Raw genomic sequence first — 27,871 nt, 5'->3', positions numbered from 1 at the left:
CAAAACTACAATTTTACATGAACTGTCCAACATCTTCAGCCTAGCGTTGGCTCCTCACACAGTAACAGCTGAGGAATTCAGAGTTTTCATGTATTTATTTGTAATAAACTAGTCAGATGAAGATTATCTCTCATCTCCCCTGCACAGGCTGGGAGACAGAGCAGATGATATGCAGCACTTGTGTGCTACATTAAGTAATGACATGCATTCAGTCAACCCAGGCAATTTGGAGAGCACCAGGGAACTAACCCAGAGCTGTAATTTAACATCTACCTTCCTATCTCCTGGAATAATTTTCACTTACAACTACAGTGCAGATGAATGTACTTTAAAATCAAATTAAAAATACCCCAAACAATTCCATAAATAAATATAAAAACTCTAGCTTGAAGTCTTGCTATAAAAGTACATAACTGAGCTCAGACAGCCATACCAACAAGAAGATATTAAAAAAAATGATCTTACCTTAGGATCTTCAAGTCTGACTTCCTCCACCACAGCCACATCCCCATCTTCATCAGTGGAATGAGCACAGGTGGAAAGACTGGACTCCTGCTTTAGAGTTTCCAAAGTAGAACTCTCCCCTGAAATGTTGTCTGGGAGCTCATCAGGATCTTCAAGAATTTGAGGGGAAGGCAGCTTCTTTCCCTGAGACTTCACAGCTGTTGGCTTTGAGTCTGGTTTGAGAGCAAAAACCTTTGTAACTGTTCTGCTCTCCCCATTCAGCTTCTCTCTCTCCCTGTTCAGCTATTCCCCATCCACCCAGGTAGTTGCACTTAAAAGCATTCTGCTGCATTTTCCACACATCCCACCCTGCTGGAAGCAGTGGTCTGACCATGAAAACCTGCATTCAGCCTCCAAAAGTACAGTTTAAAAAAAAACTGAACTCCCTGCCATCAAATAATTCTCAACATGCAAAAGCCTTTTCACAGGCAGACTTGGAAGACCATGAAGGGCCAGATTAGCTTATCCACAAATTGCTGTCTGAAGAGAGAAGAGTTTCTGTCCCAAAATTCTCAAGCTCTGCAAGAAACCTGACTTTTCTGACTCAAAGCAGAACAAGAACAACGATTTAGTATTACTTCAAAGATAATCTGCACAAGAAAAGGAGCTCAGTTCTCCTCTATTCCCTTTGAGTTAAACAGTACAAATTCAAATAGTTAAAATTATTAAAATAAACCACCACATCCTTTTTAAAATATGTCCCCAAAAGGCTGCTAGCTTTCACAGTAAGGTGTTCCAAACAATTAAAGAAAAAGCTGAAGCAAGTAGCTTCAGGGGACAAGACATTTTTGTTACAATATGCTTAGGTGAGTAAGGCTGAGGGTCAAGTCATCCCCAGCCAATTGCTACTTGAAAGTAGGAAGCCACTGATCTTGTCTGGTCTCAGCCAACAAGTCAGTATTACTCTAAATATACTTATCCCACTTGAAGGTTTGCATCAGTACATGAACATATATTTTGCACAGACTCTAAGGCTCAATACCAGACATTTCCGACTGAAAAAACCTCCACTGCTAAAAGAGGAAGAATTTTTATATGTTACAATTTTAAAATAAAAGTTAATGGGCTGGTCTGTCAGCTCCCATGCTACTTCCCACACCTAAGCTGACATTTACATATCCAATGGAATGAAACAACACGTTTTAATGAGAGGCACAGCCCATCTTTTTCCTTAGTGAGGAAGAAATAAAATATTTCAAGACAGACAAAGCGTGCCCAAATCCCTTCTGAAGTCTTCAAGGACTTTAAAGCTCTACCAAGATGGTGCTCTCTGATGGGCACAGCCTGAGTTCTAAGATATTTTAAAAAAGAGTCCATGACAGATTCCCTGTCAGTCCATCTCGGAACATCCAAGGGAGTTTAAAGTATTACCCAAGGATGCTCAAGCCAACCTGACTGCTACCTACCACTGTGCTTGTTTTCAGCCCCACAGTCCTTCCTCCTTCCTTGCAGCAGTTTTGGAACTTGTCTGACCCTTTGCAGGATCATTTCAGCCCTTCAAGTCAACAAAAAAAATACCCTGAATATCCAGGGAGCACATTGTATGAGCCCATTTCATTTGCACAGGGGAAGGAGAAGCAGATTATCCCTCTTGGTGATTAGTGATAACCAGAAACACTACTTGGCACACAGACACCAGAGCACACTTCAGCCCTGAGAATCTCCAGAGATTACCACACTTAGTGTCCCAAACCATAACAGTCTGGGGGGAAAGCAGGGAAATTATCAATTAATGCAACAATAAAAAATGTGACCAAAAATTTGAGTGGATGCTACTAGCGTATTACTTTTTCTTTAATAAAAGGATCCACAAGAAAAATGCAGGGTTCTCTCTGAATTTCAAAGTCATGATCTACCTTTAGCTGGTGTTGACTGATGGGCATCATCTTGGCAACTTAATTTCAAGAGTGAACCAGAGTTGGCCTTCTGCCCTTTTCCTCTCTTCTTGCCATCTTTCCCTTCCTCTTCATTGTCAGACTCTGAGACCAAAGTATCATCCTCTCCAGGAGACACCTCTTCCACAGGTGGGGAATCTTCAGGCACCAGAGCCAAGGTAACTGTAGCCAGCTGCTCACTCCTGGCCTTCTCTCTCTCAAACTGCCTGTTTAAATCACTCTCCTCTGCAAGAATGTGTGAGATGTACTTTGTTGTCCTTTGCCGACCTTCATCCTCCATAAAACCCTGAGGAAACAGTTGGAATGTTATTTTACCACCTGACTTGTCCATTCTTGAAGTGTTCTGCAGCACCAACAGTGGGAAAATTTTCTACCTGTTCTCCCCTCACATCAAAAAATATCGGGTTATTTTTTTTTTCCTAAGTAAGAAAAATGTCACGAACCTTAACATATAGAAATCAGAAGGCATTCTGTGCTTGAAAACCAAATAAATCTGCATTACCTGCACACTAGAAGGAAACACCCACGGTATGTGGGATGTAGAAAAGTCTAAGGAAGAACAAACTATATGTATTCAGACTAGAAAGCAATTTTTTTTCAGGAAAAAAAAAAAATCTGTGAAATAACTGCAATGCAGAAGGTACCTGAGTGACTCACTCGTGGAGCTGCTGCTGCCCTGTGCTACAACAGGTGCTTCCAAGGATCTAGAAACTCAGACACTTCACCAATCAATGAGGGAAGATTTCACCTTCACAGCTGACTAGTGAAAAGCATGCTTACACATTCTAATGGTTTATATAATTTGTTTGTTTTTAAATTTACAGAACTTTTGACCAAATGACAAGATCTTCCTAAAAAATTCTCTGTTGTGGAAAGGGGCAGATGGGTGCATGCAAGAAATGACAGCTGGATTGGTCTTGTGAAATTAAAAAAATATTGAAATATCTGGAAATAAGAAGTTTAATCACCATAACCTTTACAAAAGTCACTGTTTTGTTCTGGAATTTACTGGCTTTTTCAAAAGGCAAGTAGATTAATGATTTTAAATGCACAGAGGGTCTTTGAGAAGATCCTCCAGTAGAAGATCTTGCAAAATAGAGGTTGTCTTATAGTCAAAAATGAAGCAAAGTGGCTCTTTTGAGTTGAGAGACAGTTATGTTCATGTCCATGAAGTATCAGCCTCCAGGTCACTTGGGTTGCCACTGATCACAGTGAATGACTCAGGTTAGGTTGCTGAGGGCAGGCTGAGCAGGGTTGAGGCCAGTTTCTCTGCCCTGTCTCTTTTTGGAAGGCAGATCTTTATTAATTAAGCACCCAGTTACAAACCAATGTAAAATATTTGTACATCTGGGCCAGTGAACTATTAAATGTCAGGCAGCTGCTCAGGAATGAGTAAAGCAAAGGGATGCTACAGGAGCAGGAATGTTACAGTCTCAAATCCCTGCTATTTCCAGTGTTTGAGGTTAACAATGTTATAATGTATTCCCACAGTAACCGCAATTGTATCTTCAGTTTCAATAAGTATTTAAATTATTTTATTTTTGCCTTACCTTGACAACCTTGTACCTGTCCAGAAGTCGACAGAGCATCCTGGCTTCCAGCTTCCCCACATTCATAGCCAAGCGAATTTCTGCCTGAGAAATACCTTTGGTTCCTCTGCTTTCAACTGTTTCAGAAAGGAAAACCAACAAATATCTCAGGGAAATAATCTGACTGAATCACATATACATATATTTGTGTATACATTAATATTTGCTCTGAACAACCATATGTGCCAGAATATTAAATTTAAGATTCCCCACTCACTAAAGACATTTTCACAGACATAAACAATATTCAGCCAAAACACAGTTTTACATGAAGCAGTGCCCAGCAGAATGAGGTCTGGAGGTAGAAGCTTCAAAACAGAAGCAGGGGTGAATTTTTCCCCTGACAGCTTTCCACAGTTAGATATTAATTTCTCCATTTTGAAAGGAAAAGATAGAAGAATAAGGAGCATTGTTTTCTTCATAATTTTTTCTCAGCCCACCACAACACCTTGTTTCTTTCCTGCTGGTTTTTTTGGGTGGTATTGAATAGTTGATAAGCTCCCAGGAAGGGATAAACTCCAGTCTAATCTGGATATAAAGCTCATTTTGCTATGAAAAATTGACACTTTCTGATGCAAAAGCAACCAGAACTTAAAACCCCTGCAACATATACATTTCTTTTATACACACAAGGAGTAAGGAGATAATTGGAAAAGTCTTAGGGTGTCTTACTACAGCACCTACTTAGCTCATAAGCCTGGGTGAGCATGTCCCTTTCACAAACAATATCCACAGGCTGAACAGTTTTTGTCATGATCTCTTCTTCATCATCATCATGATAATCTTCCATTTTCTTCCGAAATTCCTTCAGCAGTTTAAGGCAACGGACCATGACATCAGTCCCTGTGAAACAGGAATGTCAGTAACAACTCCTAACAAAATGCAGGGGGTGTGCACGTGTTTAAACCATTTTATCTCTTTCAGCAGCATGAAGAAGAAACAGTGCAGTGGGGAACAAACAACTAAAGACAACTGGGTATTTCTAGGACAGGTTTGCAACAGCTTTTCCCTATATATGAATTGTTGAGGTGCTCCAAACCTTCCCATCTGTGTCAATTCTAAGACTGCCCAGTAGAAGAAATTTCAATAGCACAAATAAATCAATGAAGGGATTAAGTGCTGATCCCCAGTATTACATCTGCAGAACATGTATTTGATTGTAAGATCACTCACTGGGTATAAACCCACTCTTTTTTACAAGGACAGAACACACTGCTGCCCACAGCCACGAGATTCTCATACATGATTTTCTTCCACATCTTAACATGCTACTGTCCACTGGCTGTGCTGTAGTAACTCTCCACTCACTGGGACCTCACAGAAAAGAAGGGTAGAGTGGGGACAGATGGCTCCAGGAGAGCTGGACAGACCCTGCTCCCTGACACAAGGATGACCTCCTCTCACCAGTGTCATCAAGCTCCTGCTGAACCATTTCAGAGAGCAGTGGTAAAGCAGAACTGGGTTATTGTACACTGCCAGCTTAGCAAGCTGCAGTGATTCAGCAGCTACTGCAGAAGCAGCCAATTCATCCTGCAGCAGTGGGTGGAACATCCACAGCCATCTCTGCTCCTCTGGTCCAGCTGTGACAATGCCAGGTGACAGCTTTAGCTGAAATCACGGGGGTTTCAGCTGATGAATTTTGTCTTAGGTATACATGTATGAGCAGTTACTGATGCCCAGCTGACACCAAGTTAACCCACAGTACCTGACCATGTGACTGAGCCCCAGGCCAGATGATTCCATTATTCTTCCTTGACCCGAATCCTTTCCCTAAGATGCTGCTTAGGACAGTAATTGAGTGCTGACATTTTTGGTAGGCTTGCTGGCACTGTTATTATATCCTTTGTATTTCTACAGCCCATTAAATTTCACTTGAAGCAGCATTTGAAAAAACAAACAAAAAAAAATCCCCCAAGGAAAAAATCCCCCAAAACAAACCAATTCTTTTTCCTTTAGCTCTTTCTGCCCAATAATATTCTTCCCATAGCAGATGCTCTGGCTTCATCCTCAGTGTGTCCCACATATTTCTATCTGCTTTCCTGTATAACTCCAGAGATTAAACTATCTTGATCTCTGATGAAAATCAGCTATTATTAATTCATCCTCCTTTAATACCTAGTGTTTTTAAGGCATTTTTGTGGATTTTCAGCTTTTACATCTGTAAGATGGAATTACCATTCAAGCAAAAGATTCATCAAGTGGCATTTTTCATGACAAACTTAAGCAGTAAATGCAGCTGCTGTTTTGCCAATCTCTGACAGAACATAAAACATCACTGCCTTGGGGGCTGCCACCAAGTTTGTTAAGTGGACTTGTATTTTCTTGTCTTCTAAATAAATACCTTGATAGGAAGTTAAAAGTTTTTACTACTGACCATAAACTGTCTTTTAGCAGTACTATTTAGTCTTTTGGGCTTTATTTGCAAGTGTTTTCAGCTCGTTAGAACCTCTCTGAAACTTAAGTCAGCAGGAGGAATTACAAACAGAGACAACCAGGTGCAAAGCTACTCACAGGTAGTGTAAGACAGAACCAAGGATTTGGTCCATGCCAGTGCTAAGTGGTGTGACTAAAGGGCATCTAAGTCTGTAAAGGTTGTATAGGAGGCTGTCATACAACCACTGCATGTTGAGACACTTGCTCAAACCAGAAATACATCAACTATGCACAATCCATATTTTGTAAACCATCTGCTGATACTTTTCCCCATATATTTTACTGGATACTGATCTAGTCTAGAACATCGAGGATCTCCACTGCTTTCTTCAAGCTGTGAACTTAAATGAGTTTTCCTGTGTAAAACTCCCTCTGACATTCTTATGGAAGGAGAGGGATCTGTACCTTTCATGACAAAGCAATTCAGTCACTCCCCTATTTGTTCAGCACAATGTGGGTGATTTCTCTCTCAACCATGCTCAATGCTGTACCTACTTTTGACCTCTGCTTCTCTTTGTTCATAATACATTTTCCTTCTAGAGAATTTCCCTTCCCTGACTTAATAGATTTGAAGGAATTTGTCTTATCCAGCCTTAATCCAAATCCATGTAACTGGCATTAACTTTTGTCTTGAAGTTCTCATGGTTTTATTGGCTCTTTCCCTTTCTCCTTTCATATCCCTCCTTTTCACAAAGACTTTGTAATTTGCAATGTTCAGTTCATATCAGATTTATTTCCTCCCCCCTCAAAAAAGTTCACTATGTCTCTAAAAACCATACTGTTCACCTTTTAGAACTATTTTATTTTTAACCCTGCAAATCTGCCTCTTAGGATGTTCTGTGATTAAAGATTTGGTTTAGATTTCTTTCAGCAACTGCATTAATTCCATTGGTGATACTGTCTTTCCTCATATTTTCTATTATTATTTCTTTTAGTTTTTTCTCCAGCCAAGTTTTATCTGCATCTTTTTCTGAGAGTAGCTGCTTTCTTTTGTTCCCTTTCTTCACACAGATCTGCCTTTCTTTGTCTTTTCACTACGTTTTTGGAAGTTATCAGCAGTTCTTGTAACCAATTAAATTTGAATTCAAAGTTGGTTATGCATTAAACCATCCCTCAGCAGACTGTTGCATTTTTGGATAGTAGCTGTTGGGTATCTTGCTTACCTTGACCCTGAGATTGGCTGTTTGTTAGAGCATGGAGCTAAAAATGCCAAGGTTGTGGGTTTGATCCCTGTACAGGTCAAGAGTTGGACTTGATGATCCTTGTGGGTCCCTTCCAACCCAGAATATTCTGTGTTCTGTGAATTCCCAGGCAGTGCTGTAGGAGCTTACTTCCATATTTTGATAAGAACTTCCCAGAGAAACTTTGTATTCTCATGACTTTAGAAAAAGTCACAACCAAGATGGTCTGTGTTTTTAGCTTATTTCATACATTTTTTTTCAAGTTTATTGACTTGTCATTCAACTTCAACCTGAGAGGTCAGCAGACTGCCTTGTTCCTGCTCTCTGTATTGGCTTGAGCAGTCTTAGGTCACATTTACTGAAACACCTTACGTTTATATCCAACAAATTTGCATCCATTCCTTAAAAACCTGGAGCAAATGTTTAATTCAAGTGGGTTGCAGCTTTAATAACACATTTATCTACATAACTGCATAGACAGATTTCACTCACACCTCTTTTAATTTAAGATATGAAGCTTACAGATAGAATGACATCAACGTAATTACACAAGAGGAAAGCACAAATATGGTTCTTGTTACCTTTCTTTGTCTTGTAGGGTCCTCCACTGGGGTGGATGTCCTGCAGTGGCACAGATATGACCTTGGCCAGGCCAGCATTCATCATGTACTGATACAGACGTTTGAAAGTCCTCTCACAAAGGCCCTGGTGCAAAGAGAAATGGCAAAAGTCACTGTAGCCCAAAAGCCTCACCTGCTGCTGATCAAAGCATCAAAGACATTCCTACTGCCTGTTCTTAAAACACAGTGTTCTGGGGGAGGATATCCAAAAAGGAACTTAAAAGCCTGTTAGTGTAGACACTGGGCAGAACATGAGATGTTTCTGGAGGGTGTTGTATTCCTCCAACTCTGCCATCCAAACAAACAGCTTGTTTGTTTTCTTACTTGGACAAGTAAGAAATGCACGGTGATATTCATTGACAAAATATTTCTGAAGCTATGGATGGAACAGAACTTCTTCCCTATGACAAACACCAACAGTAACTTGATCTAGTAGGTTTTTAAGATCCTTCTTTTGATATCCTCCCCCAGAACTTTGTGCAATTTTAAAAAGCAGGCAGTAAGAATGAGTGCCTTTGATACTAATTATCTAGATTCTACTGAGTGAGAATTTGAAAGAGGAATGAATCTCACCAATTCTTCCCTCAAGTTTCCTAATGTTTCCATCTGGTTTGAACGAGCACTTAGCATACTTGCGAGCTTCTCCATTAGAATATCATATTTGCTCCTCCTAACCAAGAAAAGAAAATTATTTTACATGTAAGTATGCACATAGCTTCATAAAAATGAGTTGTAGCTTTACAAAATGTCAGTCACTAGAGAAAGTATGCTAAGTGTTCTCAGATTGGTTTAGGAATTAGTTTTCTTTCCTTCTGTGAAGAGCACATGAGAGAATTTGTCACTGAGAAGAGATCTCAGCCAAGGGAACAGTGACTAAGCCCAAGCTGTTACTTCACTAGCAATGCACAGAAGCACAAGTTCTAATTATAAGCAAGATAAGAAAACAAAACAAAAAAATCTATTAGAAACGTGTTAGAAGTGAAAACACTCAAAATTAACAGAATAATCAATGCTACAATAAGAAAAGTTAGGTTTATGTAGGCAGGTGACAGGCACTGGAATATTCTACTGAACTGTCTGGCATTCGGAAGAGGAGTTAAAGGAATTGAAGAGAGTCAACATCAGGAAACTTTGATGGTTCTGTGAAAACAGAGCAATCTCTCATCATAGTAAAAGGTCACAGTCTGCCCAGCAGACCTTTAAAACATACCTGTCAGCATGAAAGCGAGTCAGAAGCAGAAGAATTGAGTGCTGCTGTGCTCCACTTGGCAGACGTATGACGTGGGATTGCATTGTTATGAGACCATTTCTGTCCAATACTCTTCGGTGATAATGAAGTTTTCCAGCATCCACTCTAAAAAAAAAGATGGCAAGACAAAGATGGCAAGATATAGGCATAGAAACTTCTGCAAATAATTTTAATTATCCAGTACCCCAGAACACTTTACTTAAATTCCTATGGTCTTAGCGATAGTGACAAACTCAAAATTTTCAAAGTGACAAACTCAAAATTAGGCAGTGTCAAAATTAAGAAAACCTGTGAAATTTATTTTCATAGTTAATCCAATAAACAGAGAGAAATACCTCTGATTTTAACCCAGAGTCTAGGCACAGAGTGTCATGACATGGTTTGATGAGAGAGTTGAATCAGTATTGTATCCCCATGCCCCCTTTCTCCATCCTGTCTTTTACCTCCTGGCTACACCACAATCACTATCCTCCTTGTAATACCTCTGACATTCATCTCACTCCTTGTTGAGCTGACCTGGGCCACCAAACTGACAGAAAATCATCCACAAAAGATTAACCCTCTACCTCCATCATACAAATTACATAAAAGAGTTTCCTAAGTGGTACAAAACAGTGCCAGGTGGTTTGCAAGCTACAACCCACTTATGTCCTAAAAGCAGGGAATCCTTACAGCAATGCTAATATTCTGCAGAACTTCAGAAGTTCTCTAAGAGGCTGTGTAACACTCCCTTCATCAACAAAATACATGGCCTGGTTTGGAGGCTGGTAACTCAGGCTCCCACTCATTTGGACAAATATGTCACACAGGGAAATGCTGGGGACAAAATATGGGCATCCAAGAATCTCTCCAGGACTTGGGCAGGATAAGATGCTTTCTCAGCAGCTTAGAAAAGGAAATGAAAATCATTGTTCCATCCTAAATTTGAAGAAAAAGTTATTCAGAGAAAGCAAGAACTTCCATAAATCAGAAACTTGTGTATTGACCTAACAGACAATTTCTGGAAGTATAATGAACTCAAGGGTGAGACCAGCATAGTTCCAGCAATACAGGCTCCAAGAACCAAGTACTCCTGGTAGTAAGGATGAAACACTACCAGTACACACAGGAGTTCAAATCAATACACAGGAATAGTCAAAAATAACCAGTGGCAACTTGTTAGCTTTGACTTAATTCACGGACAAAAATGCAAACTTACTTGAAAGCCCCACTGTGAAGGTCCCTCTGGAGCTCTCCCTGCCATCGAGCACGGCCCAAACGCTCCAGGATACAGTAGGAGAAGTCAGGGAGTTTTAAGTCAGGGTCCCCCTCCCAGCCTATTAAAGCTCTGTAACGCTGGTCTTGGGAAGCAACAATGACTAGTTTCTCTCCCCATCTGAGAAACAGAAGGAAGAGTAATATATTGTTATTAGTCCCATAAAAAAAGAGAGGTCAATCCCTTTCTCCTCACAAACACCATTCTTGATATAATCTGTACAAACTGGGCAAGGACTTAAAAAAAATCCCTTAAAGGTATTTTAATGCCAGGTATAAGGATTTCACTCACTTTTCAACAGCTTCTTTGTAAGTATAACAAGGCTGCAAATCCTTCCTCCTTATCTGATCAGTGATATCTACTCTCTCTTTAAAATACTGGCAGGAACCTTGTATGCCATCTTTGTTATCCAAAATCATGTGGACAGGATAAATATCATCTGAAGCAACAGGATCCCTTTTGGTTTCCAGTATTCCTGTTTCAAGGTCTATTTCTTCATATCTGGAATAAAAGCAGAGAGCTAGCACTTAACCAAGCAAGGAGAAATGAAAGATTGTCACAAGCAATGCTGATAACTGAAACATTGTCACAAACAATGCTGATAACCCTATGGAGCACCTTGGAAAAATGAAGCTCTTTTGAGATATCAAAACTGGAAAAACACAAAGAGCAGCGCTGTGCTCCTCAAGTACAACCCAACCCCAGCGTGCAGGAGGCAGAAGGAGGGGGATACACTATTCAATCTTCAAAAACTCAAGGATACTGAAGTGGTGGGAATAAGAGAAACACACAGTTCATAGAGAAGGAAAACAACAGGTACATCCACCCTGATGAACGGGGACATGTAAATTCTGGCTGTAAGTGGCAAGCAGATATTTGAATGGAAATCTGGTCAGGACTCACAAAGAGGTCACAGAACCACCAAGGCTGGAAGAGAACCTTAAGATCATCCAGTCCCAACCACCTACGGTAAGCCTTAAACCACTAAATCACATCACACAGCGCCAGACCCACACTCCTCTCAAACACCTCCAGGGGCGGTGCCTCCAGCACCTCCAGGGCAACCCATTCCAGTGCCTGACCACCGTAACAGTGACGGATTTTCTCTAATATCTAAAATCAGCTCGGGAGCCACACTCCGCCCTTCCTGCTGTCACCGACCCAGCCGAGCCTGTGCGGGCAGTGGCGAGGGGCCAGCCCGGCACCCAGGCCCGGGTTCCCCCGGCTCGGGGCTCGCCGCCCCCGCCCGTGCCCTCACCCGTCGTGCAGGGGGAGCGGCGGCCTTGGCCGCGGCAGGCGGTAGAAGCGCAGGTCGGGCTGGGCGCTGAGCGCGGCCCAGAGCAGCTGCTGCGTGTCGGGCTCCAGCGGCAGCGGGAAGGGCGGCGAGCGGGCGGCCAGGCGGTGCCAGAGCGCGGCCGGGGTGATGCCGTCCAGCCCCTCCAGGGCCACCTCGTCCAGCAGCGCCCACAGCGCCTCCATGGCCTCCATCCTCCCCCGCCGCCGCTTCCGGGCCCGGCGCGCAGGAACTGACGGCGGCGGCGCGACCGTCACCGGGGAAACCGGGCAACAGGAGCGGCCGAGCCCCGGCGGGACGGGACCGGGGCCGGGGCCGGGGCCGGGGCCGTGCGGGGGCTGTGCCCGGGTCAGTGGCTGTCCGGGGGCTCGTCCTGGGGGCTCTGTCCATCCGGGGGCCGTGCCCGTCCGGGGGCTCTCCTCCGGTGTCCGTGTCTGTCCAGGGGTGCGTGTCCTTCGGAAGACTCTGCCCCGGCTGGTCCATCTCGGTCCGGGGGCTCTGTCCAGGGTCAGTGTCCATCGGGGGGCTGTGCCTGGGGCCAGTGCCCATCCTGGGGCTGTGTCCGTCCGAGGGTTCTGCTCTGGGGTCAGTGTTCGGGGGGCTTTGTCCCTCCGGGGGCTCTGCTCCGAGGCTGTGCCCCGGTGCCCGTGTCCGTCCGGGAGTTCGTGTCCGTCTGGAGACCCCCGGCTGGTCAGTGTCGGTCCCGGGGCTCTGCCCGGGGATCAATGTCCATCCAGGGTCCTTGTAGGTCCAGGCGCTCTGCCCGGGGATCAGTGTCCATCCAGGGTCCGTGTCCATCCAGGGTCCGTGTGGGTCCCGGGGCTCTGCCCGGGGATCAGTGTCCATCCAGGGTCCGTGTCCATCCAGGGTCCGTGCCGGTCCCGGGGCTCTGCCTGCGGCTCCCCCTCCGCTGCAGAGCCCAGCGGGGTCGGTCCCGAGCCCGTCGGGGGGTCTCGGCCCCAGATACCCCGCGGTCGGTAGAAGACAAATTACGGGGATCCTTTGTTTGGATAAGATGTGTTGGTGTCACATTTTAACTTGCTGAGTGCGTGAGAGAACACCCCAGCTCCGCTCGCGGCAGCGGCTCTGGGATGCTTGGTGGGGATGGCTGGAAAGGGTCGTGTTTACTGAAAGGGGAGGTAAAATCTTTAATTAGGCACTTTGACAGTACACAGCGAGTAAGCTGTAGAATTAACTCACCTCGTGAGCAGTACCAGTGCAGGGAGATCACCCCACAGTTGGACACTGAGGAAGCTTCAGCTTGTGCCCCAGGGTTGATTTGCTCATCAGGTCTTGGGTTATAAACTCATTATATAGCATATGCCTTCCACTCTTAGTATTTTTAGGTTCTTCAGGAGCTTGTGAAGTGAAGGGTTCTGAAAAATAGGTAAAAACAACTACAGTTTCCTCTGTTCCTCAGGAGCTTTATTTGCTGCACTGACAGGTTTATGCCTTGTTGAAGGAGGAACATTTTTCAGGTTATACATTCTCATCTATTGAGGGTGCAAGACCAGTGCTACTCCATAACAAATCATTCAGCCTGACAATTATATTCTTATTTCAGCTTTATATTAAGACATGGTGACTGACTTTGATGAAAAACATGACGAATACTTAATATCCCTTCAGCAGAGAAACAGGTAAGAGACACATTTGTTACCCCCATTGGGTGTGAAATACGTGTTCTATTCTGTCAAATACCAGCAGTTGTGGTGCACAGTCTGACTTGCTGTGCTTCAAAGCATTCAGGTGTTTCTCTCTTCTTCTCTTTGTTTGCTAAACACATCAAAGTTCTTATTTCTAGAGGAGACCATGATGTTTCTTCAGCATTTAAAGTAGAAATACATTTATTAATAAAATAGTTCGCTGGCTGACAGGGAAGATTTTTGTTTGTAGAGCAAAAACTTGTAGATTTAGAGGTAACTGGCAGCTCATGATGTGTGAGGATATAGTTATGAGGAAAGGTTTTTATGTTGTCAGAAATACAGAAAAGTGGGAGATGAGGACATCCAGGTTGCTTTTGCAAACTTCAGTGTCTGTCAGACAAGTTTCAAACATTTCTTTTACTGTTTGTTCTTATGTACCTTCCTGTCATTGTACCCTGGAGAGATGAACTTAGTTAATTCAGAAGGGCCTGCAAAACTTTCTTATTGGATTCCCTCCTTTACCACAAGCCACAAGATTTTTACTCAAATTCTGTAATGAACTGGTTCAGTGAAAAGACAAAAAAAACTTAGAAAGCCACAGTTATGCTAAAAAAAAAAAATCCCATTTTTGTGAGCACGGGTTTCTTTTGTGAACAGTATCCCGAGTCAGTTTTTGAAGAGAATAAAACCAATCTATTTAATGATTGAAACAACATGCATCCTTAGTATCAGAGCTCTAATTCTGGATTATGAATTACAGTACAACAAGCAGGTGTTGCACCTTGCACTGCAGGTATGCTGGGGGCATTTGATGTTGAACACATCTGACAGTTTGGGATAGTGGGGCTGCAGAGCTGCCTGTGTGGGAGCAGGTCAGGCTCCTGCTGCATCCAAAACTAACAGAAACAGCCCAATTTTGCCACAACTTCACCAGTCAGAGAAGCCTGGGGTGGGTGTAAGAGAGTGGTGGCTGCAGGGGATGGGGGGCTGTGCAGGGGCAGGTGCAAATTGTCACCCACAGGATCCCAACCTCCTGGCCTGCAGTCACCTCACCAAAGGAGCTAGGATAGACTGGGTATAAGCCATGGTGAAAAGAGAGAAGATGAGACTTGGAAGAGGGAGGGTAGGTGTTTCACTGAAATTGAGCCCAGGGGAAGGGCAATTTTTAAATATTATTTTACCAACCCTTCAATTTTCTGGTGTCTCTAACTGCACTATTGACCGGGGGCTTTTTACCTCAAGTTTCAAAAAACAAACAATATTTTTCTTTTTTTTTTTTCTTGAAAAAGACTTCAACCATTTTTTTCAAGCTTTTTGGAAATTCCAAGTAAAACTCTGAAAAATTCTTAAGAGGAAAGGTTAAATATGCCAAATACCAATTGGAAAAAAACAATGTGAAATGAGAAACATCGTGGAAAAAATGTCAGAAGGGAGAGGCTCGGTCAAACTTCATTTTGTCACAGTGTTACAGAACAGGAGCAGATCCTGGAAGCTCTGTTCTTAAAAGTGTTGTTTGAACTGTGAACATAGTGGTGTGTTGTTGTATTTATTGCTGATCTGACCATCTGTACGTGCACCACGTAAGGATGAATTATTGTCCTTTCTGCTCCAGGTTACTGGAACGGTTAAAGAGAAAAGATCCTGTGCAGATCAGGCTGGAGCAGCTGGAACAAGGCTTTTCTCTCTATGTGAATGGAGCTAATTCAGAGCTGAGAAGCCACCGCCGAAAAACCAACTCCCACGGCTGCCTTAAAAACGAGACAAAGGCCTGCAGGACAAATGGTGAGTTCCGTGGGAGCCTGGCAGAGAGTGCAGGTAGAACTGTTTGAAAACTGCACTCACTGGAGCTGTAATTCAGTTGATGAACTCACTGGCCTGGCTGTGATAAAGAGGCAGCACCATTTGAGCTTGGAATGAAATTCCATGGGACTCTTTCATCCGAGTGCTTAAGCTGGTTGTGTGTGAGGAACAGTCTCAGCAACACCCTGGCAGTTTTTCAGTGGATCCCTGACTAATTCCAAGGTTTAACTTCCCCGCCTCTTCATTTGTTAAACAGCTCTAACTAAAACTAGAAGATTAGAAGTGTATAGAAATTGTCAGTGTAAAATAATGGTGTATCTTTGTCTGAGACATAACACCATTAATAGGATTTAAAATCTGATGGACTTCAATGTTATCTTAAGTCTGGTGTCCTGAGGACAAATGACATTTGATGACATAGACTGTAATCAAATTATGACCTGTAATAGCTGCATTAAGCTCATAAATGATACTTAAGCTATAATAGTTGTCTTAAAAAGGCAGCTAATCTTTATTTAAATATTTGAAGTAAAGAAAATCTACCATTTTCTCCCAGTGATTAGTTGACTTTATCTAAAAATGGGTATTTTGTTTCTAATTTAAGTCTGTCTGTCATTGAGAGCAGTGTAGTGACAGGAATAATTTTGCATGCATGAAGGTATAAAGTATGAGCTTACTGGCCTTCTAATCTATTTAGCATAATGAAAAGAAAGTTGATTTTACTAAATCCTTGTGTAAAGCAGTTTACCAGGCTTAGTCAGTTATATTTACCTTACTACAACCTGTCCCAGAGGGTGTTTTTAATCTGTTGCTGTGTAGATGGTCTGCTTAAGCTTTATTTTCACCTAAAAGTGAAGACAAGGAGTTAAAAAAGTTACTTAATTTGATAATTTATTATGATTGAAAGTTTATTAATCTCAACAATACTGGAAACTAACTTTTCCTTCAATAACCATGACTCTAACTTAATTTCTCTTTTATTTTGTTTTCCTGCCACACTGGGCACATACTACTTGTATTCAAGTTTAAGTGTGTTCAGCTTAGCTGTGAAACCTCATGTGTAGTGATGGAAAAAGGTTCATGCTCTTGGATATTGGAAAATGAAGGAAATTTTGTGCCTTGTCACTCTGGGATAATACACTTTGAGGGAGCAAAGCAACACCTTTGGCTTTTTGATCCAGAACTTGTGCAGGGATATTGTGGCAGCAGCTGCAATTGAACTCAGTCAAATTTCCTCTCAGAGTTCTGCTGTGCAGTTGTTATCTCTGAGCTGATCCAAAGTTCATTTTTTTTGTGGTCACTTGATGCTGTTTGATTCAGTTAAGGTAGAATACTTGTCTTAGGGACCTTTAAAGACTTCAGTTGCAGTCTCTGTTCCTTTCCTCAGCTCCATCAACTTAGAGATTGTGGCATTATCTCTGCAGAAGACAACTCAGTGCTGTTTCTTCCAGTGTTGATGTTTTAAACACATGAAGCTGCAATGGAAGATGTCAACTGAATCATCATCCTGTCGTTTTTCTTCTTCCATTTCATTTTGCCACTGGAGTCCAGAGGGGGAATTATTGTGACCTATATAAGCTTCTTGCCTGGGAATTCTGCTTTAGCAATTTTGTGGCCTCTTTCATTTCTAGGCATTTTTCTCAATGATTGAATATGATTTTACTTACAGAAATGATTCCTAGCTGAGATGCAGCACTGAGTTTTCTTCCCTTTCTGTCTCTCATGAGAGTTATTGCATCATTCATTTCTTCTAAAACATCCATCTATAGGATAAGTCTTCACTGAAAAATTAGGAATATGTGATACTTAATAATCCAGAACAGGCACAAATCCCTCTTTCTGGTTCCTAAAAGTGTCAACATAAATCTACTTGTCAAGACTATTTTCTTTGTCTGTGTTCCCTTGGAGTAAATAATGATAATAGTGATTGATAAACTTTTATGCTTAGGATTGGTAAATGAATTAAAGTAAATGATGGGCTTGTAGTGAAGCTGGACTCTAGGTGTCCTGTCATTTCTTTGGGTCTATAACCCACACACAGTTTCACAACTATGTTTGTACTTCCAATGAATGCCTGTGTGGTCACAAAGTTGTGGTTTAAGGGTAGCATGGGGTCTCCTTTGATTATGACTAATATTTTGATGATGTACTGCTGAGTTCTTGCCTCCTGGAATAGGCACTGTCAGCTCAAGTCTCCAAGGGAATGATACCAATGATACCTATTCCGTGTGCCAGAGCAGGTGGTGGTTGGTATTCAGATTCCATCCCACCCCAAGAGGGATGTTTTTGTTCTAAGGTAATGTTTGTTGCACAGATGACTTGCTCAGCTCCATCAGCCTCTGCCTGGGGTTTGAATTACTGGTTTTCCTGGTTTATAGAGACCTGGTCACATGAATCCATCACTAAGAATCATAGAATCACAGAATGGTCTGGGGTTGAAAGGGACCTTAAAGCCCATCCCATTCCACCCCCTGCCGTGGGCAGGGACACCTTCCACTATCCTAGGTTGCTCCAAGACTCATCCAACCTGGCCTTGGACACTTCCAGGGGTGGGGCAGCCACAGCTTCTCTGGGCAGCCTGTGCCAGGGCCTCCCCACCCTCACAGGGGGAATTTCTTCCCAATATCCCATCTAACCCTACTCTCAGTTTGAAGCCATTCTCCCATGTCCTGTCATTGCATTGTCTCGTCAGTAGTTTCTCCAAATACTCAAACAATCCTGAGAACCAAATACTCAGCAGTGGTAGCACAAGTCCTACCCTGTCCCCTTTTCCTACTTACATATGTAGGATACATGAGTGACTTCTGGGCAGTTGCTTGGAAGAGATGGATTGCTTAGGGAGTGAAAGATGCTTCCAAAAACAGTGGCTGAGTCTGACCACCCTTTTAGCATTGTAACCTCAGGGCAATTCACTCAGTGTCAGAAGAGCCCTGAAGCAATCAGCACTGATGCTAATTAATAACTGCAGAGTATTTCTGGAGGTACTTAGGAATAGCTTAATGGAGTAGCAGGAGCTCTACTTCCTTTTCCCCTCTGTTCTTAGTCCTGTTTTGGGCCTATGAGACAAATACCTTGCACTGAAGCAATAGAACAACATCCTGTTCTTGCTCTGTAATGTTATTTATGATCAGTGCAAATTGACATAAGCATACACTGTTCCCCCAGGAATGGTCCTACCCCGTTTCTGTTTCCTCCTATCTGCTTGTACCAGCATTTGTGCAATCTCCTGGTGAACCAGATTGCACAAGTGGCTGCAATTAAAATGAATCTTTTTTGTTTTTTTGCAGTCAAAACTTGCCCGCATCAATTCTCTGTTGTCCAACCCAAAAAGCAAGTGTGTTATTGAGAGCTGTAATGAGCAACCTGATCTAATTTTGAAGTAAGCCCTCCTCTGAATGGAAAGCTGGACTAGGTGACCCTAGAGGTTCCTTCCAAACTAAATCTTTCTGTGATTCTATGACCTTTGTAGGACAATTGGTTCTTTTATTGGTAGTGCCAGTTGCTGCTGGCTTAGGGTGACCATTAAAATTATGGCTGAAAGAAAAAAGGTTTTGCATCAGCTGTTTTTCTCCACTGAGAAGAAATGGAAGCTGTAAATCTGTCTTGGACACAGGAAATGAGATGCCTTTATTTAGGATGCTACTGAGAGTGTTGGTGATGCCCTTATTCCATTGGGGGTGCTGATGTGACCTGCAAGATGTTTGTCTCTTTGTCTCAATCAAAGCACTGTTCCACTGTAAACTGGGGGCTTGTCCAGCACAGGAACCTTTAGTTTTCCTTGACCATACAGAGATTTTTTGCAGAAGTTCCAGCACCAACTCTTCCTTGCCTTAGAAATGAAGGCTAATTGTTGTTTGTCCTTCATTTATGGCTTGTACATGAAGAATTCTTCTCTGCACAGTGTGTTAAATAACTTATACATTCTGTTTAATCTGCCAGCATCTCATGTTGCTTAAATTTGAGAGTAAATGCACACAGTTCCTTTGTAAACCCAGCATATCACCTGTTGTTCACCAGAACCCTGTCTGTCAGAGCCTGCCTTTGGTAGTAGGGGTTCTGGGCTCAGTTGTCTTCCTAAGACAGCTTATTGTGTACCCAGCTGGGGGTTAGAATGATGTGCAGCCCTGTTCTACAATATATTTCTAGACTTTCTAGACAGAAAAAGTGATCCTTCACCTGCTGTTAAGCTGATGTATCTTTAAAGAGTTTGTTCTCTTGAATACACAGGGTGATGATTGTCCCTGAAGAGATTCCAAGCTCCTACTCCCAATATATAACTGACCAGGATCTGAAATGGAATGATGTCTCTGTTGCTGATACCATTCACATCTCAAACACTTGCTCCTCTGTCCTCATCTGGAAAAACCCCCCAACATAAACCCCAACCCAAAATGTGAACTAAGGTGTATATTGTCACGTATTGTATTTCTGTTTTCTAATCCTTGTATTTGTGTACTGAAAAAGCAGCCCAGCTAGGGGAGAGGGAGTTGCCAGAACACAGCACACAGACTGCACCCACCAAGATCCAACGCAGGAATTGGCTCCAGGTAAGAAGCAGTTGGAAAGAAGGGGTGTTTGAACTCATCCTTAGGTTGTAAATAATTTCAGGAGAAATTGTTTGCAACTTGTAGATGGGTGGGAATCCCATAGAATCTGAGTCTTGGCTTGGTGGGGTGCTGAGTGACAATGTGAAATAATTCTGTGGCCAGTTTTGTGTCTACTTTGAAGCCTGATGAGGCAAATCTCACTGAAAGGGTCTGGTTTCAGTGACATCTGTCACAGAAGCTTTTGTGGCTTGGACATGATTGACTCAATGTGTCCTCCAGCAGAACAGCTGTTGCTGGACATCTCTGATGGAAACCTAGAGAATTTATCCAGTGCAAAGGATGGAGAAACACATTTTTGAGAGACATCCCTGCCTGTCACTGGTGTTCTCCAGACTGCCATAGGGTTGAGGGACACAAAAGTGTAATTTGCATAGCTTGAGTTGTAATTTGTGACAAATTCCTGTAGATCATAAGAGAGGAAAATGCACAGAGATGAAAAAATATCCTATATATAAGAAATTTGGAGCCATAAGTTACATAGTTGTTGGTTCAGTAGAGAAGCATCAATGGTCTTTTCTTTTGACTTAAAGAAGGATTTGAGTTAACCTGTCAAGGAGTGTGGCTTAATTAACAGAACAAATGGGAATTCTGAACAGTGGAGACATGTCACCCAGATAATTACTCTACTTGATTAGTAGTTGGCCTGGCTGTCCAGTGGCTGGGGATCAGGGCCTGTGTCACTGTGGATCAAGTGTTCATGCCATGCAGGTTTGCTTTTCTTCCAGCAAATATTGCACATTCGAGCTTTTAGGCTGCATTACTTTATTTACCACCCTTACTGCTTCAAAGTTGACTTTAATTAATTTTCTCAGCTGCTATTACTCCCAGTAGATCACTGCTTACACACTGGCCTGTCAGGACTTGTTTGCTAAATTTGCCACATGTGTAGCAAGTCATTACCTGTGTCATTCCAGGAGGCACATCCTCTGACTGGATTGGAAAGTGAGCTAAATGTAGGCAACTATACTGAAAACTGGCCACTACCTGGGACTAGTTTAGGATGATACCTTAAGTCTTTTATCCAGTTGGATGGGAAGATAGCAGTTATCCTAATGAACTGGAATTATTTAGCTAAGGAAATATGCAACCACTGAGTAAGATGGAGGTTGTGCTATTCAGCAGTTTACTTTCCCAGTGATTTTCCCTGTGGGTTTTTTGGATAGCTGGAGGACCCAGCAATTCATGTCCAAAACTGCCAAACTTGGGCTGTGCTAAGGTGTGTTCTGAGGAGGGAGGATAGACTTGCTGAAAGAACTCAGACTGTCAAAAGCCAGGTTGCCTTAGGATATTCCCTCTGGGACATCTCTGCCCCTGGCACTTACAGAATTGTAGAGGAGTGTGTGAACAGCAGATAATGAGGTTTAATATCACTACACAGGCTTCTGTGTCACTTTGCCTTTAACGAGACTGTCCTCTGGCCATTGTTCACTTAGGAGATACTGGGACAGCAGCAGCAGGTCAGGAGTTTGACCTGGGTGGTTAAACCATAATTTAGAGGCCCAAAGGTGAGCTCAGGGAGGACAGAAACCTTCCCTGGAACAAAGGGGAAAAGCAGTGCTTGATGTAGACATTGTTATGTAAAATGTGATGATAATTCTAGCACCAAAGACATTTGGTTTCTTTGAATGCTTCTTTTAACAGAAAACTGTGGCAATTAAAACAGAAAAAGGGGGTAAACTCTACATTAAACCATCTCTTCAGTACTCTGAGGATTTTGAACCTTATGAAAGCTTGACCTTGGAGACAAATGGTGATGATCCTCTCCATTACTCCCAGGTACAATTGGCAGTTGCCTTCTATTCTATTCTATTTTTCATGGTAGTGTCATTTGAAATGTGAAAGGGCCCAGGGGTCAGTCTTGGCTGGTGTGCAAACCCAGAATATAGTGGTTCCTTCATGAGGTGATTCTGCATTGTTGAGATGTGACATAAAGAAGGAAAAAAATGAAAAGTAAAGCTTCTTTTGAAAATCTGGCCTCAGTCAGCAGCACTGCAAAGCATTAAGTCCTGTTTTAAAGAGGTAGAATATTGTCCCTGTTGGATTGAATCAAGCTGTTCCTGCAAGGAGCCTCTTTCACTTCATTGCTGTCCACATGAACATCACTCTTGGCTGTCAAGTTAGAGAAGGCTGAAACAACAACTTTTGCTGGGTTTAGGTTAGTTTTTGAGTAATCATGCTAAAATTGTTGCGTATAATTGTTTTATCTAACAAAAATCAGACTAAAGTTTTAAAAATATTCAAATCACTACAGTCGCTTTCCATCAAGGGTTGTTTTTGTATGGACTGTGCAGCCTTCTCTTTGATTGCTAATTGCAGTTTGTTCTAGCACACCTCATGAATGTCCTGTCCTTAAAAAAGATGAATAAATGAACAAAAATTTATGGAAGTTTTTCTGCTTAACCAATTAATGACACCAGTAAAGCTGTTGTGGGTAGTGGAGTAGCATCTATCTGTGAAACTGTCTGCAGATCTTATCACTGACATCAGACAAAATTCCCAAGCATATTTTCCTAGCTTGCACCTGTCTCTCTTTCCTGTATTGCTCTTGAGTTTATGATTATTTTTTGCTCTACAAACTGGTAACTTGTTTACAGTGATGGATATTTATAATCTTGAATAATTTTAAACCAAACCCCCCACTTTTCTTTTTATTCCAGATGGAAATACTTTTTGATTTTCCTGAAGCTATAATGTGTTTTCTTGAATGTCTTGGTACAATGCAGATGCATGAGGTTTCAAACTAAAAGAAAGCCTGTACCATTTCCTGTCAAATACCTAGAAATATTAGTCTAGACTGTCATAAAGACATGCTCCATATCAAGGCTCAGGTTGCTTATAAACCCTCTTTTGAACCTAACTTTGCCTGCTCTTTGTAATATGCATCTGTCAACATGGATTTCCTAACAAGTGTAATCTGTAGCAGCTCAAAGCTTTCATTGCAAACTGAACATACACTGTCACAGTTCATTTGTGCCTGAAGTGGCTTCAGGTTTTCATTTTATGTAGTTTGCTTACCTATATTTATCTCAAAACTCTAATATCAACAAAACAGGGGGGAAAAAAGCATTTAAGAGATGCAAGGTCTTTTCCTTTTGCTTTCATAAAAGCACACAGCTCTCCAGCATCATCTGTGCTGTTTGTGGGATATAATGAGAGAGGCAGGGCAATTTTTTCCACATCAAGTTTCAAAATAGATTAGTTTTTGCATAAAATCCTGTTACAGTGTGTCCACTTCAAAAAAATCTGTGCAAACTGGGAGCTTAACCCATTAGACCACAACTCTTTTCCACTGGTTTTTGAAGTACAGATGTGTAGAAGGCAGGACTGTTATCATCTAGCCAAGTGCTTATAAAGAATTTGATATTACATGATATTGGCAGTCTTGTCAAGGCATTTGGAAATTCTGGATTGCAGCTACTCTTCAAATAGAAAGAGACTGGACAAATATATGCCCTTGCCCCCTCCATTACTCACCTCCTGTTTGTAACTTACTCCTAAAAAATTGGTTTTGCACATAAAAACTCCTTGGCCTACAGAATGTTCCTGCAAGGATACTGATGAGGAGGGACAAAGGAGTTGTAGGATGAGTTTTCTTTATAAACCTTATCAAAGGAGTGAAGACACAACCTAGGAATATGAATATTTTTAGCTGCATCGTGGCTTTGAGTTCATGAGGACATTTTTCTTTCTCCTGGGTAGGAAGAGGCAGCCACACTGGTTTATTTTAAAATACACATTTGAGCTTTTCTGACAGATCTGTTCTTATTGCACCAGGAATTGAGGAGCAGCTTGCAACACAGTGTAGAAGAGGAAGGGATGGAGGAAGACTCTCTTAGTGATGACTCTGACTCTGTTGAAGAGGATGTATTTTCAGAGCCATCTCCCACTGAGGAAGAAATTTCAAGCTTTGAAGACCTTCATTTCCATGGCAGTAGGTCACTGCAGAAAGAGGTTTCTGAGCATCAGGATGTTGGGAGGTGCTCTGGCCTTGATTGTGGTGCCCTCACTGTGCTGGAGTCCAACCAGGATCAGAGCAGTGAGTCTCTGTGTGCTCTACCCTGCTGCAGTACTGCAATAATGATTCTTTGAGAGCAGTGCTTTTAAGGGAATGGCTGGTTAATCATTGGGGGTTACTCCATACTCTCATTTTAATCTGCTGATTTGGAAGATTTGCATCTTCTTGCTACTTTATTAAGAATTTTTTTTCAAACACGAGGATGTAACCCTAGTTAATGCCCTGCATCACCAGGTCTAGACACTTGAACAAATATTGTCTCAGATTGTCTGTGGGATTTCTCAAGAAATTACTGTGTTTTTAATAGGTTTTTGAACTGTTTTTGCAGTAATTCAGGCAGCCAACCTTCCCAGTCTCAACTTTATTTCACATCCTGAGTGCTGGATATTTCTTGTTATTGTGTGTGCTATTTATCCTCAGTAAATGATATAAGCCACTACTTTTTGTGTCCTTTGGAGACCTCAATGTCCAAACCCACAACCAGTCACTGGGTCTCTAAGGTATTTAGCTTGTCAAAGGTGAGGAGTTCAGGCAGAAACCAGACCTAGACTTACATTCACTGTTGCTCAAAATTCCCTCCCACTCATTTCAGGTTCAGTAATTGGTTTTGGTTGTTGGTTTTGTTTATTCTTTCTTTTCCTTATTCATAATTAATTGCATGAACTAAGAGGAACGATCTTTGAATAAATTGAGCAGAGGATTGTTCCTCTCATTATCATTGATGTGAGTGGAGTGTGAATGGGGAGGGGGCAGAGGAAGAGATAGGAACAAAGGATGGAGCTGCAGGGAGAACAAGATCTTTGGGAGAGTACATGATTTTTTTGTCTAGAGAAAGGTTTCAAACCTGTAAACAATGGAGGCATTAATAATTCTCAAATAAAAAAGGGAAGAAGTACTTAGATGAACTACACTAGGCAACCCTCTAAATAAGACAAGATTTAGTCAGTATTTTAAGGATTTATTTTAGTGTAATGTGTTAACAAGTGACTCAAGAGTTCATTTTTATTTTGGCTTTTCTTGACAGTAATGCAGGTAAATACCTGGTAGAGATGAGATCTATTGGTACACTAGAATAATATTTTTATTTTATTTCACTAAGTGCAAGCCATGCTTATGTGCTTCTGTATCAATAGAAGAATATCAATGAGAGGGAGGGAGATTATCATTTTAACTGTGCCAACATAATTAAAGCAGCAAAACCTTAGCAGTTAGGATCCCATAATTTTTTCCCAGGATGGCTGCTCCTAAGTAACTTCAAAGTTGATTATTTCTGTTTCCTTTTGATGTTGCAGAAGTGAAGCCAGTGCGAGTTCTCTCTGCCAAAAGAAAGGACAGTGCTGAGTTGTACATTCCTGTCAGACCAGTCATGGTGAAAAACAAAGGCACTCGGCCGCTCTCTGCTGAGTTCTTGCACCAGGAAAGACCCGAAAAAATTTGTTCTAGTAAGAAATGAGAATATATGATGTCAATAAGGAGAGTTTTCATGCTTTTTCTGCCTCTGGCTCACATGCAATTTCAGCACGTATCTGTCATTATGTGATTTTTTTTTAGCTGTCCCTCTCCTGCCTTTTTTTAGTTGTTTTTAACAACTCGAGTGTTTTCACTTCAGTAAAACTGTGAGAAGATCCAGCGCCTGCATACTTTAGTCTTCTGTGTCTTTACTATCTTCCTTCTCTTTTTGTTTCCGCAGTGTAAGACTTTTTGCCTCTGCCTTTCAGTCCTTGCACTTGGTCTGTGTTTTCCACTTTCCTCATGGAGATCTATTCCCTATGGTATTAATGGAAGTGTGTCTTCTCTAGATCAGCAATTGATGCTTTGGTGGAAGATCTTAACATGATGTGTTTATAGCAATAAAAATGGCATGTTTTTTCCACAAGAATAAAGGCATAACTTTCCACAGCACAACAAAACAGCTCTGTTGCTGCTTGGGACTGTACTGGAATTACACCTTGAACACTGGAGATCAGTCTCCAATGCTGAGTAGATATACCAGTATCTAGGACCATTCTGGAAAATCTTTTTCCTGGACTAAAGAACAAAATTTTGCAGGCACTGTTGCTTATCCTAAAAATCTGCTGCTAAAATGTGGTCTTTACCTAGGGAAAAAAACCCAACAACACACACCAAACCCCAAAACTAGGGTTGAAATCATGACTGCAACTGTATTTCAGTGCAATCCTAAACAAGTCTGATGAGTTTTGAAAGGTCTGAGATGAAGTTTTCAGACATGCCTTACTTTGTGGTTCAGATGCTCTTTTCAAAAGAGCAAAATCCACTCGTGCCCCAAGAAAGCAATAAGGCTAATGGTTTTGAGAAGTCCAGATATTAGTTTCTTAATTGGCAGAAAACCAAATGGAGGAAAAGAAGCTAATTCTTTTTGGCTTCAGAATAAATCCCCTTTGTAGCTTCTGAGACCCTCACCCACCATCTGTCTGAGCAGATGCTTGCTTTGACTGCTTCCCAAAGATGTGTGCAGCATTTCCTCAGGTTATAATAGTGCTTGTTGGAACTGTTTCTGCCCAACTATCACATTAAAGCTCTAATTTCATTTCAGGGGGATGATATAGTACAGAAAAGTAAACAGGACTTTATCCTGTCCCTATTTTTGCAAAGATGGATTAATGCTCGTTGAAAGGTTTCATGTGTGAATGTGTAAGGAGTGTGAATGCATGCAAATCTCAGCTCAGTTTTGATTTCTTGTCTTTCAGGGTAGACTTCATGTTACTTGCATCTACTGCACTGTACTCTCCTGCTTAGTAAACCTCCCTGCAGCATTGTGAGCTCTCTGAAATATCAATATTTCCACTCAATCTAAATGTCTTTACAACTTCAGTCTCTTTTCTTCCCTTGACTTTCAAAGTCTTCAGCTATAACCACTGTGCTTCTCTTTTGAATATAACCACTGTGCTTCTCTCTTAGTCCAATCTCAGATCATCTGTTGTTAAATTTTATTTCCTTTCTTTTAAACCTGTTTATAGGCTGTGATGTTTCTGTTTCTCCTTGAAGTTTGGGAAGATTGGGATGTGTATGGGCATTGTGATGACTACTTAAATGATAAGGTGACTTATTCTGCCTTGCAAGTAGCAAGTCCTGGCTCCCCTTGTTTTGCTGGAAGACTCTGGGGATTCCTCCAAAATAGCTGAACACCCCAGTAACACTGCAAAATCCTGCTGTGCTTAAATTATATATACTTCTCTTTCAGTGGACTGTCACAAGGCAGTTCCACTAAATACCAGAACAAAGCAATCCAAAACCATAAAAATGATGTTTCTCATTTGTCAGTTTTCCTCTTGTTACGATGCTGTTTTAACTGTTGTCTAAACTGGATGTGAATCTCAACATAAAAGCAAAGTGGAGGAATTCAGCCTCACTTGGGATGGTTACTGCAAAGCCCTGTGTCAGTGACTGAACTGGATGTTTCAAGTGGATGCTGCTGTGATGTTCCATACCTGTATGTCCAGACAGATAAATGTTTCTTCCCTCTCTTGGTGGCAGGACCCTTAAGTCGACCGGAGAGGTCACTGTCAGCAACTCGGAAGAACGTGTGTGAGAAGGATCCTGATCTCTCGGTTTCAGCTGTGGTTCAAGCCATGAAAACTGAGAATGAAGCCTTGCAGAGAGACCTACAAAGCTCCACAGGCCCTGAAAAGGTGTGGAAAATACCAGAGAGAACTGTTTGATGGAGTAGCAAACCCCCCATGAATTACAGTCTCTTATACGTTGTGTGTGAATGGATGGTGATGCCTCTTAAGTGTAATTGAATTTGTATTATTCTTCCATAGG

At 41.8% G+C, this 27,871-nt stretch overlaps 2 protein-coding genes across 10 annotated transcripts in view; one reads left to right on the top strand and one right to left on the bottom strand.

Annotated features, from left to right (window-relative positions):
* GTF3C1 (general transcription factor IIIC subunit 1) overlaps window positions 1–12,230 on the bottom strand; it is a 39,764-nt gene extending 27,534 nt beyond the window's left edge. For 3 of the 4 annotated variants that reach the window (XM_051782224.1, XM_051782232.1, XM_051782250.1), the window contains exons 1-10: window positions 11,985–12,230; window positions 11,018–11,227; window positions 10,670–10,846; window positions 9,433–9,576; window positions 8,796–8,892; window positions 8,184–8,307; window positions 4,673–4,831; window positions 3,950–4,065; window positions 2,361–2,685; window positions 466–677 (exon numbers count right to left, since the gene is read on the bottom strand). In XM_051782224.1, the coding sequence (XP_051638184.1) occupies window positions 466–677; window positions 2,361–2,685; window positions 3,950–4,065; window positions 4,673–4,831; window positions 8,184–8,307; window positions 8,796–8,892; window positions 9,433–9,576; window positions 10,670–10,846; window positions 11,018–11,227; window positions 11,985–12,214 (1,794 nt within the window). In that variant the 5' untranslated portion in view covers window positions 12,215–12,230. Of the gene's footprint in view, window positions 1–465; window positions 678–2,360; window positions 2,686–3,949; window positions 4,066–4,672; window positions 4,832–8,183; window positions 8,308–8,795; window positions 8,893–9,432; window positions 9,577–10,669; window positions 10,847–11,017; window positions 11,228–11,984 lie in introns of those variants that run through there. The other variant, XM_051782240.1, reaches the window with a different exon arrangement.
* A 65-nt stretch (window positions 12,231–12,295) lies between these two features.
* KATNIP (katanin interacting protein) overlaps window positions 12,296–27,871 on the top strand; it is a 57,078-nt gene continuing 41,502 nt past the window's right edge. For 2 of the 6 annotated variants that reach the window (XM_051776870.1, XM_051774161.1), the window contains exons 1-8: window positions 12,296–12,527; window positions 13,585–13,660; window positions 15,279–15,448; window positions 19,931–20,013; window positions 21,715–21,849; window positions 23,848–24,109; window positions 25,381–25,530; window positions 27,584–27,738. In XM_051776870.1, coding sequence (XP_051632830.1) covers window positions 13,599–13,660; window positions 15,279–15,448; window positions 19,931–20,013; window positions 21,715–21,849; window positions 23,848–24,109; window positions 25,381–25,530; window positions 27,584–27,738 — 1,017 coding nt within the window. In that variant the 5' untranslated portion in view covers window positions 12,296–12,527; window positions 13,585–13,598. The remainder of the gene's footprint in view (window positions 12,528–13,584; window positions 13,661–15,278; window positions 15,449–19,930; window positions 20,014–21,714; window positions 21,850–23,847; window positions 24,110–25,380; window positions 25,531–27,583; window positions 27,739–27,871) is intronic. The other 4 variants (XM_051774854.1, XM_051776056.1, XM_051776687.1 and 1 more) reach the window with 4 other exon arrangements.

Source organism: Manacus candei, unplaced genomic scaffold (assembly GCF_025592945.1).
Source record: "Manacus candei isolate 608988 ecotype Guabito, Panama unplaced genomic scaffold, ASM2559294v1 h1tg000002l, whole genome shotgun sequence".
NCBI classification, from domain to species: Eukaryota; Metazoa; Chordata; class Aves; order Passeriformes; family Pipridae; genus Manacus; species Manacus candei.
Note: the sequence above shows the minus strand (reverse complement) of the source record. Positions and strands in the feature narration are given on the sequence as shown.